General features: G+C 47.3%; 1 protein-coding gene across 5 annotated transcripts in view; it reads right to left on the bottom strand.

Annotated features, from left to right (window-relative positions):
- EFR3B (EFR3 homolog B) overlaps positions 1-18,116 on the bottom strand; it is a 113,399-nt gene that overhangs the window by 48,081 nt on the left and 47,202 nt on the right. Inside the window, exons 2-4 of one of the 5 annotated variants that reach the window (XM_030799324.1) lie at positions 15,531-15,607; positions 13,796-13,923; positions 3,164-3,314 (exon numbers count right to left, since the gene is read on the bottom strand). In XM_030799324.1, the coding sequence (XP_030655184.1) occupies positions 3,164-3,314; positions 13,796-13,923; positions 15,531-15,607 (356 nt within the window). Of the gene's footprint in view, positions 1-3,163; positions 3,315-8,047; positions 8,066-8,146; positions 8,209-13,795; positions 13,924-15,530; positions 15,608-18,116 lie in introns of those variants that run through there. The other 4 variants (XM_030799325.1, XM_030799328.1, XM_030799327.1 and 1 more) reach the window with 4 other exon arrangements.

Raw genomic sequence — 18,116 nt, 5'->3', positions numbered from 1 at the left:
TGATTTCCTGGCAGCAAAACCTTTTATCCAAATAAAATGCTGCAAACTTCCATACAAACAACGAAAAGGACTGGGTGTGGTAGCTCACACCTGTAATCTCAGCACTTTGGGAGGCCAAGGCAGGTGGATCACTTGAGGTCAGGAGTTCGAGACCAGCCTGGCCAACACAGCAAAACCCTGTCTCTACCAAAAATACAAAAATTAACGGGCCAGACACTGTAGCTCACGCCTGTAATCCCAGCACTTTGGGAGGCCGAGGCAGGCAGATCACTTGACATCAGGAGTTCGAGACCAGCCTGACCAACATGGTGAAACCCTGTCTCTACTAAAAATTAGTTGGGTATGGTGGCGGGCGCCTGTAATCCCAGTTACTCGGGAGGCTTTGGCAGGAGAATCACTTGAACCTGGGAGGTGGAGGTTGCAGTGAGCCGAGATTGTGCCACTGCATTCCAGTCTGGGCAACAGAGTAAGACTCTGTCTCAAAAAAAAAAAAATTAGCTGGGCATGGTGGTGCACACCTCTAATGCTAGCTACTGGAGAGGCTGAAGTAGAAGAATCACTTGAACCTCAGAGGCGGAGGTTGCAGTGAGCTGAGATCACACCAGTACACTCCATCCTGAGTGACAGAGCGAGGCTCTGCCTCAAAAAACAAAAACAAAAAAAACTCCAGAGCTGGCTATTGGATGAAGTAGCAGTAAGGGGCCTAGAGACTTCTATTCCTCCTCCCCCAGGCCCCCTTTCCCCCGACAAAGCCCTGAATCCCTGTGAAGACCCGTTTGGAACTCCTGGTCTGGACTCTAAGATAATGTCACGCACTAGCATGCTGGCAGGTCTAAAATGATGAGGAGCAAAAGGACACCCTTCTCAGGAAGGCTCAAGAAGGTCTGGGCTCCGAGAGCCGGAAAGAGCATCAGACAGGGAGAGCAAGAGAAAAGGCTGCCTTCCAAGTTGCACTCTGGAGCTACTGCAAATATTTGACTTAACTCACTGACAATAGCTTGTCCTTATATCATCTTCATTGTCTGCAGCACAGCAATCATTGGTCAACTTGCTCTCTGGCTGACGCGATGATTCACTGCGATGGGGAATTTGCAGGACACTGAATTTTTCAGGCTGTAGCTGACAAAACACCTACCCTGGGCTATGATTTCCTGTGGGGGAAGCTAGAGCTGGCGGCCACCTGCTTCCAGTGGCCCCCACGGATGCACGGTAGCTGGTTCATTTTCCATTCAGATGTTCTCTTCTAGGCTGTAGTTATCTTAAACAGGACAACTAAAACAGTATCTGAAGCTGTTGCCAGGGTAACTTGACAAAGGACTTTCCCCTCAGTTAGTATGTGTGTAATGTGTCAAAGACAGCTGGCTCCCAGGGAGAGGAAAGAGAAAGGAATCTGTATAGGTTGCTACTCTTGGTCCTTAGAAGGAAAGTTGGAAGACTCTCTTCTGGTTAAATCAACTTATGTAGAACAGGAAAGCAGCTCTGACCCATGCCATAAAAATTCAGATTGAGGGCTGGGTGTGGTGGCTCACCCCTGTAATTCCAGCACTTTGGGAGGCTGAGACGGGTGAATCACTTGAGCCCAGGAGTTTAAGACCAGTCTGGACAACATGGTGAAACCCCGTCTCTTCTAAAAACACAAATATTAGCCAAGTGTGGTGGTGCATGCCTGTAATCCCAGCTACTTGGGAGGCTGAAGCAAGAGAATTACTTGAACCCAGGAGGCGGAGGTTGCAGTGAACCGAGATTGTGCCACTGCACTCCAGCCTAGGTGACAGAGCAAGGCTCAGTCTAAAAAAATAAAATAAAATAAAAAAATAAAAATTCAGGTTGGGAGGCTAAGGGGCAAACCTTAAACTTTTGTGATACCTGCAGATAGATAAAAGCTTCACTAAAGATCTGTAAAATAGTTGTATCTAAGCTGCATGAAGACCTGGAGCTTAAAATATGTCCAGAAGGGGAAGGAATGGGAGAGACAGCAAGATATTAAAGACAACCAGGGCATGGGAGTATGTTTAAATGCACACAAGAAGCAGGGAGTTTCTGACATATCTGATAGCTCTTCTCTAACAAAATCATACTCTCCCACGACCACAGCCACTTGCACTGAGACAGGCATTAGCTTGGAGGACTAACAGAGACCAAGCTGAACCTACTCGTGGTACCGAAGAAAAGACTGAGGCCCATAAAAGGTAACCTGCTTGACGCTTCACAGCGAGGGAAGGGCAGAACTAAGCCAGAAGCCCCGTGTCCTGCTTCCCCGTGGTCTTTCCACTGATCTGGTACCTTTGTCCTGGGGACATCACTTTACTGTATCTTTGAAAGAGGCATAACCTGGACAGCTTTCAAGATATGCTTCCATAGCGTGCTGAGTGGTGAGGGCCCTGGGCTCTTCCTGCCCTCCAAAGAAAGCCTCTGTTTCCATGGATTTTTATATCTGTTGGGGGCCCCACTTAAAATTATTTGAGTGGAAAAATTCTATTAGTAAAAACAGTTTGGAGATCATCAATCTAAGGCCAAACACATTAGACGGTGTTAATGGTTGCACAACTTTGTGAATACACTAAAATCACGTTTTTTTTGTTGTTGTTTGTTTTTTGAGATGGAGTCTCTGTCACCTAGGCTGGAGTGCAGTGGCATGATCTCGACTCACCGCAACCTCCGCTTCCTGGATTCAAGTGATTTTCCTGCCTCAGCCTCCCAAGTAGCTGGGATCGGATTACAGGTGTGTGCCACTACACCCAGCTAATTTTTTTTTTTGTATTTTTAGTAGAGATGGGGTTTTGCCATGTTGGCCAGGCTGGTCTCAAACTCCTTACCTCAAGTGATCCACCTGCCTTGGTCTCCCAAAGTGCTGGTATTACAAGTGTGAGCCACTGTACCTGGCCACCACGGGGTTTAAAATGGGATGCTTGAAAGTAGTGAATTTTATGTTTACAAATTATTTTATTATATATCTATATAAATTATATATTTGTTTAAATTAAAACATGAAAGGGCCCTTTGTTCACACAAAGGGAGACCCTAAAACAAGGAGTGTGTCACACTTAGGGTTGGGAACCAAGTAGGAACAGAACATGACAGTGCCGACCCCGACGTCTCCCTCTCCCCTGCCAACCCCCAGGATGCGGCTAGGAGACCTGGAGCCCCCTGGGCCGCTCCTTACCGAGTTGGTGCCGAGGATCTGCAGGTTGGGTTTCTCCGACTCCAGCAGCTTGGCCACCATCTTGAGAAAGCTCTCCACGAAGAGGTTGATGCTCTGGCAGTGGCAGGCCATGAGCAGCTGGTCCAAAGCCTCCATAGCAATGCACACGTACCTGGAGAGGGCAGCACACGCCATCACTGGCCGCGCCCCTGCCACCCCATGGCCCAACCGGGACATGCAAGGTGTCAGTGTGGTGACCTGGGCAATGCAGCATCCGGGTAATGAGGCTCCCCCACAGGCTGCCAACGTCTGGATAGCCTTTCCAACAAGTGTCTGCTCCAGCCCAGAACTGAGTCAGAATGAATTAGGGCTGGAAGGAAGCCTAGAGACCAACTCATCCAGCCCCTCCTTTTACAGATTAAGAACAGGAGTATGGATGAGATAGAGCATTTCATGAGTCAACACAAAGAGCAAGATTGATGCTCACAATAGCAAACTCTAAGTCTAAACTCTTTGAGGTCGGGGAGTTATCCAATCCAAGTCAAGAAGTGTTTATTGAGTGCCCACTGTGGAAAGGCTCTGTCCTAGACAGTGCAGGGGGTGTAAGATGAAGAAGGCAGTCATTCAACTTAATGAGCTGAGATAAATACACAGATATTCCTTTAAAGAGAAAATAAATCCTACAAGAAAATCATGCATGATGGCCCATGAGGTTTCCAAGGATGGAGAGAGATGGCTCGAGTGGGGAGGAAGTCAAGATCTTTATGAAGAATCTGAGACAGGCCTGAGGACCAGCTTTAAGGAATAGAAAATTTGCAGGTGTTGTGTTTGAAAGTCTCAGAAGTTCCATGATAAAGTACTATGCAAGCAATATGGTTGGCAGCATTACTATGTTTGGATGATACTCCTTACCTAGGGAATAAGACAGACAAGATGGACACAGAATAATTTTTTTCTCTCCTTATGAGGAATGTTCCCTATGTTAACTAAGTCTTTAAATTACTCAAACAATTCCTCTGAAGTCTAAAGCCTGAGTGAACAACTTCAGAAACTAGGAATACACAACATCCAATAGCAAAGAGCCAAGTCCTCTCACTAGATGACTGACAACTAGTATGGTTTGGCTCCGCATCCCCACCCACATCTCACCTTGAATTGTAATAATCCCCACGTGTCAAGGGGTGCACCAGGTGGAGAGAATTGAATCATGGGAGCAGTTTTCCCCATACTGTTCTTGTGATAGTGTGTTCTCATGAGGTCTGATGGTTTTATAAGGGGCTTCCCCCTTCGCTCAGCTCTCATTCTGTCCCCTGCTGCCATGTGAAGAGGTGACTTCTGCTACAATTTTAAGTTTCCTGAGGCCTCCCCAGCCCTGCAGAACTGTGTGAGTCAATTAAACCTCTTTTCTTTATAAATTACCCAGTCTCGGGTATTTCTTCATAGCAGCATGAGAATGGACTAATATAATGAAATAAAATGTCAACCTAAAGCCTAATAATCTCTATCCTCTATTCACAATTCTACTCTCAGGAGAAGCAAAAAAGAGGGCCATGCCATCTCCTACCTCCAGCTCCTCAACCCCTGAAAATAACAATCTCATTTGTTATTCTTGCTGTTCTCTCCTCTGCGCTAAATATACCCAAGCTCTCCCAAACTAGCCTTCACAGGACAACCCCCAATTATCTTAGTCGTCCTCTTCAATGCTTCTCATAAATCCCAAGAAAAATGCCAAGAATGAAATTCCTAATGAGAAGGAGAAAGGCACCTCTAAGCTCAAACTCCAAATTTGTTCCAAGAGTGTGACGTAACTAGTAATGTCTACATCATAAAACATACATCCTTCACTTACAAAGCATTTGCATTCTAAAGAAAGAGAGGTTTTGTTTTTTGTTTTTGTTTTGTTTTGTTTTGTTTTGAACTTCTAACAAGGAAGCTGCTGCAAACCTTTCAGAAATTATTCTGGTTAAAATCTTTACAGTTTTGGAGTTAAGTTTCCCGGGCAGAATGCTAGATGTCTCCCCTAAAATATGTCCCTTTGCCTTTCCCTGGAAATTCAGAATTTTAGCTGTGCATGTGGCTGCTCATTTGGGACTCCATTTCCCAGTCTCTCTTGCTGTGAGGTGAGACCACATGACTAAAACATTGCCATTAAAATGAGGGGAAGTGGCCAGGGCATGGTGGCTCACACCTGGAATCCCAACACTTTGGGAAGCTGAGGTGGGCAGATTACTTGAGCCAGGAGTTCAAGACAGCCTGGGCAACATGGCGAGACCCCTTCTTTATGATAAATACAAAAATTAGCCAGGCGTGGTGGTGTATGCCTGTAATCCCAGCTACTCAAAGGCTGAAGTGGGAGGATCACTTGAGCCTGAGAGGTGGAGGCTGCAGTGAGCCATGACTGAGCCACTGTACTCCAGACTGGGGGACAGGGTGAGAGCCTGTCTCAAAAATAAACAAACAAATAAATTAATTAATTAAGAGAAAGTGATGTGAACAGCAGCATCTGTTGATTATAAGACACGATTGCCCTCTGTGTCCTCTCTCTCTTTTCCTCTTCCTACCAGCTGGGAAGTGGAAACAACTGGAGACCCAGAGAGGAAAGCCATGTGCTGAAGATCCCTGAATGACCTCATGGAGCAGAGCCCACTGGCCCACTCCGGACTGATGTGAGAGAGAGGAAAAGCACTTCCATATTGCTGGAGCCACTGTCTTTTGAGTTTCTTTATACTCTAAATAGCACAAGCACCTAATAATCAGGTTTGGGAGTGCTTTAGAAACCTGATGGCACAAATAAAGGTGAATTCTGAGCAATCCAAAGCAAACCAAGTGACTGATCTCATTGGAAAGGGAAGTAAGAGCTAGAAATGTTTCCTATCCTGCTAGCTGGGAGACCATTGCAAGGCTTCATGGACTCAGAGTTTAGACTCATATGCCCATTACAGGATGGTGATCCTTCTACTTGTAATGTCAAATCATGTGGAATAGAAAAGTACCCCCTGACACAAAGAAAATACAGGGGAGGCTCGGTGCGGTGGCTCACGCCTGTAATCCCAGCACTTTGGGAGGCCGAGGCGGGCAGATCACGAGGTCAGGATATTGAGACCATCCTGGCTAACACAGTGAAACACCGTCTCTACTAAAAATACAAAAAATTAGCCAGGCGCGGTGGCGGGTGCCTGTAGTCCCAGCTACTCGGGAGGCTGAGGCAGGAGAATCGCGTGAACCCAGGAGGCAGAGCTTGCAGTAAGCCGAGATAGCGCCACTGCACTCTGGCCTGGCGAAAGAGCGAGACTCCGTCTCAAAAAAAAAAAAAAAGAAAAGAAAAGAAAAGAAAATACAGGGGAGGTAAAGTAAGCAGAAAACTGTAAAGCCTAATGGGATGCCCAGGAATCAGGTCGATGTTCCCTAAGTCAAAATAAAGTAGCAAAAGGCAACTCTTACAAGATCGCAGCAAAGCTGCCACCACGGGATTTTAAAATGTTAAAGGTGCCCAAAACTCTAAAGTCAGGTTCACATGCCGTAAATGTAATAAAGGATGAATTAAAAGATTCGTTCTTCTTTATGTCTTGATCTAAATCATATCCATCATTGAATGTTAGGCAGATATTTAAAAAAAAATTTTTTTTTGAGACAGAGTTTTGCTCTTGTTGCCTAGGCTGGAGTGCAATGGTGCAATCTCGGCTCACTGCAACCTCTGCCTCCCAGGTTCAAGCGATTCTCCTGCCTTAGCCTCCTAGGTAGCTGGGATTACAGGAGCCCACCACTATGCCTGGCTAATTTTTTGTATTTTTTGTAGAGATGGGGTTTCACCATGTTGGCCAGGCTGGTCTTGAACTCCTGACCTCAGGTGATCCACCCACCTCGGCCTCCCAAAGTGCTGGGATTACAGGTGTGAGCCACTGCACCCAGCCTATTTAAAAATTCTTGATTAGCTAGTCTTTGTCTTTTTTTTTTTTTTTTTTAAACAAAGTTTGGGTGAACAAAAAGCACAGGGAGGATGACTATAGGACAATTTCAGGAGCTCTTTCAAGGCTACGGCACAAGGCTCCATGACACCTCGTGGGACAGCTACCCAGTTTCAGATATTGCACAGTCAGACTGCCTCAGACATGAGCTAGCTTTGCAAATCCAAGCATAAAAAAAATTAACAGCAGTCATGACTTCTAAATTTTTTTTAAGACATCAGCTATTTCTTACATACCCTTGAGCTAACTTCTATACCAAGCAACCAGAAAATAAAACAGCCTTTAAATGCTGAAATTTTCTTTTCCACTTTTATAAAATGTTTATTTCTTTTATCTAGAATAGCTGCGTCAACTATTATTGAATGATTATTTAATGATATTAAATAAAAGTATTATCGAATAGTTGTCTCTGGGCCCACCCACATATGGATCAAGGTATGCTCTATCCACAGAATGTCTTCCAAATACAAAGGCAGCCTTGGCTCTTTGAGCTCCTCTGGTGAATGGGAGCCACGCCTACCATTTCTCCTTGCTCCCAGGACAGCCATTCCTGGCTCTGCAGCCTCACCCTTCAGAGACCATCACAATCACCATCCAGGAAACCTGCTGTGCCTTGCAGACCCAGTCCCAGCATGTTTCAGGTCCACTGTGTAGAGACTGAATTCTGCAGGGTTTGGGAAGCAGACTGGGCTGGAGCCCTTCCAAAGGGGACAGGCTTTCCCTGCAGAGAGACCTGGACACCTTCAGGCAGCCAAGCATGGCAGGTAGGAAATGAGGGCAGGCAGCATGGGATTCTCCTCCCTTATGAATCATCCCAGCATCCTTCTGTATGAAGGGATCTGCAGCATTTCACCATTATTACAGTGTTTACATGACGTAAAGGAAGGGGTGGGGTTGGGCAAGAGAAGAAACTCAAGGCCTCGCGAGCCCCAGGGCTTACATTACTGCTTTTCCTCTTCCTGCAAAAAATTCCAGAAATTCCTGATATGGAAAAACCATCCTTTGCAATGGAAAAAAAAAAAAAAAATTGGCTACTTACCAGGAGTGGAAAGTGGAAAATTTCCATTTTGGTAGAAGGTGAAAATTATGGTAGAAGTGAAACTGAAAAGTAAAGAAGTATAAGGCCCAGTTCTTTGAACACATGATCCCTTTGTTCCTCATCTCTGATCTCAATAGTAAGGATGGAATGTTTATAATTATGAACTTGAGCTTTTCAAAGCATCTTAGATAATTCAAAGTCAGTGGGACCTTGGGAGCCCCGAGTCTAATGCTCTCCATGTTTGTGCTATTTTATTGTATCCTTCTCGAGTGTGTCTAATCTGTTACACACTCAAAAGGAATAGAGCCTGGGATCCCCAGGTCAGAAGGTTACTGCCAGCAGAGATCTGATCTGGGCGGGTGTCCTGGAAGGGGTCCAAAGTCATAACAGGTCTGAGAATCTGAACTGGCCTAAGAAAGGAGGAGTGGGGAGTAAAGTCTGGGAACCAGGCTTAGTTGGGGAGGAAAGGCAGATCCAAGATCAGGGATTAGGGTCAGCAGGCAGGATGAGGGAGGCAGCTTTAGTAGGGCCAGTCATCGCACAAGAATCGCTCAAGAGCAGTGGCCTGGACAAAGAACCTTTTGTTCCAGGCAGTTTGAGTGCATTTGGTCAGCCCACTCCTAGACAGAATCTTCTGGGTTTTAGGAGTCCAGAAGTAGGGAGAGAGGGCTGACCTCAGCTAAGGAAGGGAGGGATGACCCTCCTCATCTAGTAGGGGTCTGCAGTATCCCTATCTCAAGGTCAGCCATCCTCCAACCAGGTTCAGGGTCCTTCTGGTGAAATATGTATCTCTTAGGAGTGCCGCTGGGTCAGCTCCAGGGCCAGGATCCTCAGATTAGAGAAGCTCAACCCTCTGGCATGGCTATCTCCATCCGCCAGGGCTTGGTCCTGGCTGGGTGAGAGCTCCAGGCACTGGGGATCCTGACGGCGTCTTATATGGCATTCTGCACCCGTCAATGCTCAGGGGTCACTGTCGACTGAGCGAGTCTTACCCAGCACTGCTGTTCCCTCCCCTGCTCTCCCTTAGTTTCTAGGGGACGTACTTGCATGGGAGTTGAACTGGAAGGGAAATGTAAAGAGAAGGGAAAATAGAAGGACTGCTCAGTTTTTGCTGCTCTGCACATCACTGCCCATCATATTGCACGCCCATGAACGATGGCTTGAAATTCACATCTCATCCTCTCTCTGCCCACATTTGGCTGCCCACCGCCATCCCCATGCTAAACACCTATGAGCCAGAGTCCACACACAACTGAAATGGGGTGACAATGTGGGGAGGCAGTGGGGCAGATGAGGGTGGTTCTGCCCCTGGTCCAGCATCCAAGGTTCATGTCCATATGGTCAAACCCCAAATACAGACACCTGCATCACGGCAGGGAGACACAGCCTCTCACCCTGTCTGCATGAGAATATTTTACTCTTCCAAAGCTGCCATCAGTGATGGGGAAGATAATGATGATGTATGTGGCATTGGGTACGGAAAGACAGGGAGGGCAAAGAGAGACAGAATAAGAGATCAAATCTAACAGATTTTTCTTCTCCAAATGTTTATGAACAAAGCCCTCAGTGAGGCCTTCAGGTTTTAAATACTTAGAGGCTACAATGGCTATTTTTAACAGAACGGTACTAAATTTGAATTGCAGTTGTAAGGGCAGCAGAATGATTCTAAGTGGCTCTACTGACTCTAGGACATTTTTTTTACTGAGAGAACCATCACTGCAGAGAGAGCTGGTGAAATTAGTATTAAATGTTTAATGTTGGAGCTAGCATATTAGTTTTAGGCTCAACCTAGGATAAAGTCATTTTTACTTGCTTGAGTATAATTTACAATATGCCAAGGCCCGTAATACAATCAGCATGCACAGTAGATTTGCTCTTATTCAGGATGTAACCTCATTTTATTATATGAAATGATCACAGAAACATATTGGTTTGGATCCTGCTTTTTACACCAGGGGTGGCTTGATTTAAGATTTGCTGGTGAGGCCTGTGCTTTCTAGACCTCTCCACCCCATTAGCACCATGCACATTTCACTGTAGTTCAAGACCGGCTCCGTCTTCTCCTGCCAGGAGGAAGGGGCCTTGGACGGCAGTGGGGCTGATGGGCAGCTGCAGGGGGAGGTCCATCAAAGAGGGCAAGGTGAGAGAGAGCACCAGAAAGACCCACAGAGCCAGCCGGGTGGTCGGCAGTCCATGTGGAGTGGGTCTACGGCAGGTGTGGTGGGGGTGGTGGGCTTGGCTGGGTTACAGGCAGGTTGTGGAAGACCCCAGAAGTCAAGCTGAGGATGCTGGATTTTTTTCTCAAAGAGCTAGGAAAGCACAGCTTGGGGTCTATGTGTTGAAGATCATACATAGCAGTATTAACCCAGAAGGACCAGAGCAGGAAAGATGGGGAGCAGGGAGACTATGTCCAAGGCTACTGCGATCATCTGAATGAAAAGAGAAGAGCCTGGACCAGGAGAAAGGCTAGAGTAGATGAAAGTAGAGAATGGCTATAAAGGACTCTGTGGAGGCCAGGCGCGGTGGCTTGCGCCTGTAATTTTGGGAGGTCGAGGCAGGTGGATCACGAGGTCAGGAGTTCGAGACCAGCCTAACCAACATGGTGAAACACTGTCTCTACTAAAAACACAAAAATTAGCCAGGTGTGGTGGCACGTGACTGTAGTCCCAGCTATTTAGGAGGCTGAGGCAGGAGAATCACTTGAACCCAGGAGGCAGAGGTTGCAGTGAGCCAAGATCACGCCAATGCACTCCAGCCTGGGCGACAGAGTGAGACTCCATCTCAAAAAAAAAAAAAAAAAAAGACTCAGTGGAGAATGGAACCAACAGGACTGAGAACCGCAGCCTGAATCCACCCAACCCTCAGCCCCATGAGCAACGCCACCAGGAATATCTGAGCGTTCTCCTGACATTCCGTCTCTGAATTGTAGCATGATGGCTGGGGAGCAAACACAACGTGCTCTGCAGTTCATGTTTTTTATTGTGGAAGTAACACATCCACATAAAGAATATTTAGGAAAAACGTAGAAAAAATAGATACAAAACAAAACTACAAAACCCCAGGCACACTGTTCATAAAATGAATACTCCTAACATATTGGTACATTCTTTTTTGTTGTTGCTGTTGTTGTTGTTTTTGAGACAGGGTCTCGCTCTGTTGCCCAGGCTGGAGTGCAGTGGTGTGATCTCAGTTCACTGCAACCTCTGCCTCCTGGGTTCAAGTGATTATCCCATCTTAGCCTCCTGGGTAGCTGGGATTATAGGTGCATGCCCCCACACCCAGCTAATTTTTGTATTTTTGATAGAGATGAGGTTTCACCATGTTGACCAGGCTGGTCTTGAATTCCTGACCTCAAGTGATCCACCTGCCTCAGCCTCCCAAAGTGCTGGGATTACAGACATGAGCCACCGCACCTGGCCAGTATGTTCGTTTTACTCTATTTTCTAGCCATTGAGATTTGTTGTTGTTGTTGATTTTTTAACTTGATTGCAAATACTGTCTACATAATTATGGATTCTGGTTTTCATTTACTTAAAGCATTTTCCAAATTACATGGAAAGCATCTTTATAAACACAATTTTTATTGACTAGATAACATTTTATCAAATGACATACACCATAATTCACTGAAATATTCTCCTCTGACTGGACATTTTACTTCTACTTTTTCATTATTATAAATAAAAAGATAATGGACATCTCTGTGTGTGAAGGTAGACTGTATTTAAGATTGATTCCTTGGGGCCTGGCGCAGTAGCTCATGCCTGTAATCCCAACACATTGGCAGGCTGAGGCGGGAGGATTGCTTGAGCCTGGGAGTTCCAGACCAGGCTGGGAAACATGGTGAAACTCCATTTCTACAAAAAATACGCCAGGCATGGTAGCATTCACCTGTAGTCCCAGTTATATGGGAGGCTGAAGTGGGAGGATGGCTTGAACCCAGGAGGCTGAGGTCGCAGTGAGTCAAGATCATGCCACTGCACTCCAGTCTGGGTAACACAGCAAGATCTTGTCAAAAAAAAAAATTTGATTCTTTGGGATCAACAAATAGAAATGGAATTACTGAGTGACAGGGCATAAGTGTTTTTAAAGCTGACACATTATTTCAAAATTACTTTCTAGAGAGTTTCAACTAATTTGTACTCTTTCTAGAAAAGAATGAAAATGCTTCCCGTTTTGCCATCTATTGGTTAATACTGGAAATTATATTCCCTTTGTGATGAATTTAATAAGTTAGCATCTTAGTATTTCAGTATGCACCTTTGATCACAAGTCTGTTGAGTGTCATCCCACATGTGTGGCAAGCTCTCTCTCCCCTCCTGTAAGTCGCTTGTTTGTGGCCCTTGCCTCAAACCTCTTAGTGTCTCAGTTTCTCCACTCCACCCACTATTTGGTATGAGCTACTAACATATAAGTTTGAATCCTTTGTCTTAATTTTTGAATATACTTTTTTGTTGTTTGTCTCTTAAACTTTGAGTGTTTCTTTTTTCTTTTTTTTTGAGACAGTCTCAATCTGTTGCCCAGGCTAGAGTGCAGTGGTGCAAACACAGCTCACTGCAGCCTTGACCTCCTGGGCTCAAGCCATCCTCCCACCTCAGCTTTCTGAGTAGCTGGGACTACAGGTGCATACCACCACGCCCAGCTAATTTTTGTTTATTTTTTGTAGAGATGGGCAGTATGTTGTCCAGGCTGGTTTTGAACTCCTGGGCCCAAGTGATCCTCCCCCCTCGGCCTCCCAAAGTGCTGGGATTATAGGCATGAGCCACCGTGCCTGGTCTGAGTGTTTCTATATTGACATCAAAATATTTAAATTTTTCAACAGTTAAGTCTATTGATCAGTCACTTGCTTTAAGATTTCTTCTCTCTTTAAACATAGAAAGCCCTTCTCTTTCAGAAGATTGATAAATATTTCACCTAAGTGTATTTTTAACGGACAAATTGCCCTTAACTCTGTCTTCTTACTAGAATGTAGATGACTCCTCCTTTGTTTTCAAGACAGTAAGTGGGATAAGGCAGGATAGGTTGGATGAGGATGGCGGTGCAATCATAGCCTTAATTTTTTTTAAGGCCCCAGACTGTATGAGGGCTTCTGTATGGAAACGCAAGAGAGAATGGATGCTGGAAGAGGTGCTTGTAGGAAGCCAACACCCTCTTCTTCTCAAACCTCGGCAGCAGCATCACACTAGACCCTGCCTTTGGAAGATCACATGGGATATACTCCTTAGCCCCAGTCCTCAGTTTTCTTGGTCTGTTTGATAATCTAGTTCTTTTTTTTTCTTTTTTTGAGACAAAGTCTTACTCTGAGAGTCACCCAGGTTGGAATGCAGTGGCACAATCATGGTTCCCTGCAGCCTCGACCTTCTGGGCTCAAGTGATCCTTCTGCCTCAGCCTCCCAAGTAGATGGCACTACAGGTGTGCACCACCACATCTGGCTAATTTTTAAATTTTTTGTAGAGATGGAATCTCGCTATGTTGCCCAGGCTAGTCTTGAACTTTTGGCCTCAGTGATCCTCCCACCTTGACCTCCCAAAGTGCTGGGATTACAGGCGTGAGCCACTCTGCCTGGCCATCATTTTCTTAAAAGGACCCTATGTTTAGCCTAACAATATAGTTCCTGACAATCTCTCCCTCTCTTCCAAACTACTTACCCATATCGATGGCGACCCACGTCACGGATGAGCCTCTCAGAGAGGTAGGCGCCAATACGATCAAGTTTTTCTGGAGCCGAGAGGGCATAGAAGGTCAGCTTCTCCATATTGGTCTTCACCAGACCATCCTGTAGGAGAAAACAACTTGTGCTCACTATGGCCACACTACGGCTAGACGAGTTCAAGTCTAGAGAAAAATAATAATTCGACTTAATCAACATTTACAGAGTGCCCTTTATGGATGTGCCGGAGCACATGTGGGTTTCAGGGACAGGCAGATGATTAAAACATAGTTTTAGTTATAGGCTCACGCCTATAATCCCAGCACTTTGGGAGGCTGAGGTGAGCAGATCACGAGTTTGAGACCAGCCTGGCCAACATGGTGAAACCCTGTCTTTACTAAAAATACAAAAATTAGCCAGGCATGGTGGTGAGTGCCTATAATTCCAGCTACTCAGGAGCCTGAGGCAGGAGAATTGCTTGAACCCGGGGAGCAGAGGTTGCAGTGAGCCAAGATCGCGCCATTGCACTCTAGCCTGGGCGACAGAGTGAGAATCCGTCGCAGGGGGGAAAAAAAGAATAATAAGTGATACAAATGTATAAAATGTATATATGTGTATGCATGTGTATGGATATATATACATGAATGTATACATGTATGTGTGTATGGGTGTGTATATATATACCGTGTGTGTGTGTGTGTGTGTGTGTGTGTGTAGGAATGGATGATACAGCGTCATTAAAAGCCACCCAGGCCGGGTGCGGTGGCTCACACCTGTAATCCCAGCACTTTGGGAGCCTGAGGTGGGCGGATCACGAGGTCAGGATATCAAGACCATCCTGGCCAACATGGTGAAACCCCATCTCTACTAAAAGTACAAAAAATTAGCTGGGCATGGTGGCACGTGCCTGTAATCCCAGCTACTCAGGAGGCTGAGGCAGAAGAATTGCTTAAACCAGGGAGTCAGAGGTTACAGTGAGCCGAGATCGCGCCACTGCACTCCAGCCTGGCGACAGAGTGAAACTGCATCTCAAAAAAAAAAAAAAAAAAAAAAAAAAAGAGCCACCTCAAATTAAAGCATGTTGGATAGCCGGCACCAAGACACACACAGGACGAAGGCAGCTCTGCAGCTCTTAGGGAACTCTACAAAGGATGCTCCCATCAAGACAGGCCATTAGTTCCCAGAGAGCAAGTCAAGTACATCAGATCCCAATGTTTCCCAGACCACGACCCACAAAGCAGCCTGATGGGTGGAGAGGCGGCTTGGAGGACAGGCCCTGTGTGTGTGCCCCTAGACACCTGGCAGACACCAGAGGGTGGCAGCCACGGGGAAAGACCTGGGCTCCTGAGCCCAACCCAAGACAGGGGAATCCTCACACTGACTGGCAGGGAGCTACGGTCACGCAAAGAGTTAGCAGCTCCAGAGGCAATCACACAGAGAGACATGCAGGAGAAGATGTCTCGGTTGGAGAGTGATGGCCACAAGCATGCCGAGACACACTTCCAGCTGCCTTCTGCAGATCCAAATGCCCTCATCCTTCATGTCCCTAGCGGCCTCTCACCACTGCCCATGGCTGTGGCCCAGGTTCCAGTTTCTCTGGGAAGGCTCAGTGCCCAGGGACCCTGAGAGGCCCTGCCTTCCCCACCCGCAGGAGACCTGACTTCCAAGCTGCCCCCGTCAGAGATCCTGCCTGGACTGTGAGAGCCACGAGGCCTGCCAGAGACATGACCTACCTCGGGATCCTCAGGGAAGATGTTGTCAACCAGCCTTTTGTACCTGGGGCGTAGGGCACCACAGCAGCCACACACACCTGGAATGAGAATGGGAAAAACTGTGAGCAAAGCCTCCTGGTCAGGCCCAGGAAAGCTTGGAGCCAGGGCCAGGGTGGCCTGTGAGTGGCAGGAAACAGACAGGCTGGAAACAGACAGACCCCTCCCTTGGAGGGCTCGGGGCCTTGTCCTCTCAGAGCTGGCATCTCTCATTGTCCCCCACCCCCACATTCTAAGACATCTGCCATGTGCCATTCTGGCACCTTCATGTCTTTTGCTTGGGGGTTGGGCATAGTGCCATACGCAAGGCCAGGCCACAGGGAGCATTTTGAGGGGTGAGGCTTCGTGGGTGGGAGCTTACATAAAGGTTAGGTGCTGCGCCCGCCTACTGTGCTATTACACACACACACACACACACACACACACACACTCACGTTTCCGGGACAGGAATATGAAACTGCCTCCTGCAGCCCAAGAATCTAACCGAGCATCCTAGGAAGATGGATACAGGTTTCGGGGGCAGGTGTTCTTCCCTATCTGCCCCCTCGTTTGCCCCTAACTTTCTTTATTCCCTGCTCTTCAGTCTCCCTCTATCATCCTATCTCCTGGAGCCATTTCCATGATAGAAAGTTATGTGCAACTATGATAAAATTAACATCATCATCAATGATTCGCATTTGACAATGCATCTTTAACACAGTGTGACAGTGGAATTTGAAAACTGCGGCCCTTTAGAGTTGGGCAGGCCTTGGGGGGCATCCAGTTTGTGGTTCTCAAATGCCGGCCCCCAGTGAGGTTTGCACCAATCTGTAGCAAAATGAAAAATCTAACAACCCTGTGGTATGTTTGTGTAAAGCTAAATTTACTCCATTGAGAAGACTGAAGTGACCTCCTCCTTCATGTTTTGGTTCTGTGAAGTGATGGTGTTAGGAAACCAGTGATAAAACAAACTGGCAAAATTAGAAGTTGGCAACTCTAGGTCTCACCATAAAAAGTTTTAATTAGTAAAGGAATAATAGCCATTGCACTTCGTCAGTCAACCTCCAAATCCACCCAGCTCCACCCCTCACTGAGGGGGCGGGTGTGGAGGAGGAGAGAGGAGGACTTCAGGGAGGGGCCCGGTGGGGGGGGCCTGGGAAAGTCCACCTCCTCCCTCCCGCCCAGTAAGCGCCCCTTCATTCTGCCAATTAAAGATGAATTCTATCTGTACAAGCGCACCACTTGAAATGCAAATGTGCCCTGGGAAGATTAAGCCTACAGATCATTCAGAAAAGAATGAGTTCCTTCATTGGGAATTACTTTAATCACAAAAGAGGTTTACATAGGGCGGAGAAAAGAGTTCTTTGAGAGTTTTGATTGGGAGGGGGATGGGGTGGGTGCCACTCGAGCAGGAAACAGCAGCAGTTTTGGCTCTGGGGTGATTTGGGTTTGGGGATGGACATGTCCTTGGAGTAGCCATGGGGCACCAAGAGGATGGCGGGCACCCAGGGGCAGATAACTTATTTGTGATCCCCTCCACCACCCTCAGCTTCCACCCACCCCAGGACGGAAGAGACCAGGCAGACCAGTGGGCGGGCTGCATGCCCAGGCTCTCCAGGTTCAGCCTCCTTGCTCGACCTCGTTCCTGGCATCTCACCCTCTCCCTGCCCCTGCCTGAGAAAAGGTGTTAGGGTTCTGGTTGGCATCCAGGGTTATTTCTTGTGATGGGACAGCTCCCAGGGACCCAGTCCCCCTTCTTGGGCCTGGAAGCCCAGGGTTTAAACCTGCAGCTACCCAGTCTTCTGCCTGGCATAGCTGCCAGGATGCATCTTTCCAAGGTGCCCAGGTAGCACACGCTCCACGCTCTCCCAGCAGCCTCCCTCGTCACAGTCCCTAAACCAGGAACATTGGCCCTTTGCATTTTAAGGGAGTGAGGAAATAGAAACATGGGGAAGTTAGGACTAAAAAACTTGTAGTGTCAGTTCCTCCCTTGAAACGTTCTGAAGGGCCTGTGAGCCGAGGCCTGCGCTGGACAGAGGCCAAGCTCACAGCTGCTAGAACCCAGGCTTATCAAGGAGAGAGCTCAAGATCATCCTGGGTACTCACGGTAGAAACTTCCACACAGTGCCCCAAGGAGGCTGTGGGGTTGTCAGTGCAGCTACTCTGGCTGGAGAGCGTTCCCTGAGACATCAGGCCGGGACAGTCCTGGTCTGGGGACACCAACTCAGTTCTTCTCAAATGAAAACCAGATAGGCTGCTGCCTCCTGCTCTCTTGTATTCCAGAAGGGGAGCTCCTCAGGCCACCCCTTGCTACATCCTTCCCTCTCTGGTCCACAGGCCCTTCAGGGAAGGCAACTTCTGCAGCACAGAGGCCTCCAGGAGCCGCCACCACGCAGGGCCCATGGTGGGTGGGAACCGGTCCCGCAGGGCCCCAGGGCCTTTCCGCACCGGTAGAAAGGAGGTAAGAAGGCCTAAAGAATAACAGGGGAAGGTGAGGGCTTCCCGACTTACTCCCCAACACTTCTTTCTTGTCTTTCCTTTCTTCCTAACCTCTTCAGCCCTCTGAGGGCA

Source organism: Nomascus leucogenys, chromosome 19 (genome assembly GCF_006542625.1).
Source record: "Nomascus leucogenys isolate Asia chromosome 19, Asia_NLE_v1, whole genome shotgun sequence".
NCBI classification, from domain to species: domain Eukaryota; kingdom Metazoa; phylum Chordata; class Mammalia; order Primates; family Hylobatidae; genus Nomascus; species Nomascus leucogenys.
The sequence above is the reverse complement of the archived record's forward strand: the minus strand, read 5'-3'. Positions and strand labels throughout refer to the sequence as shown.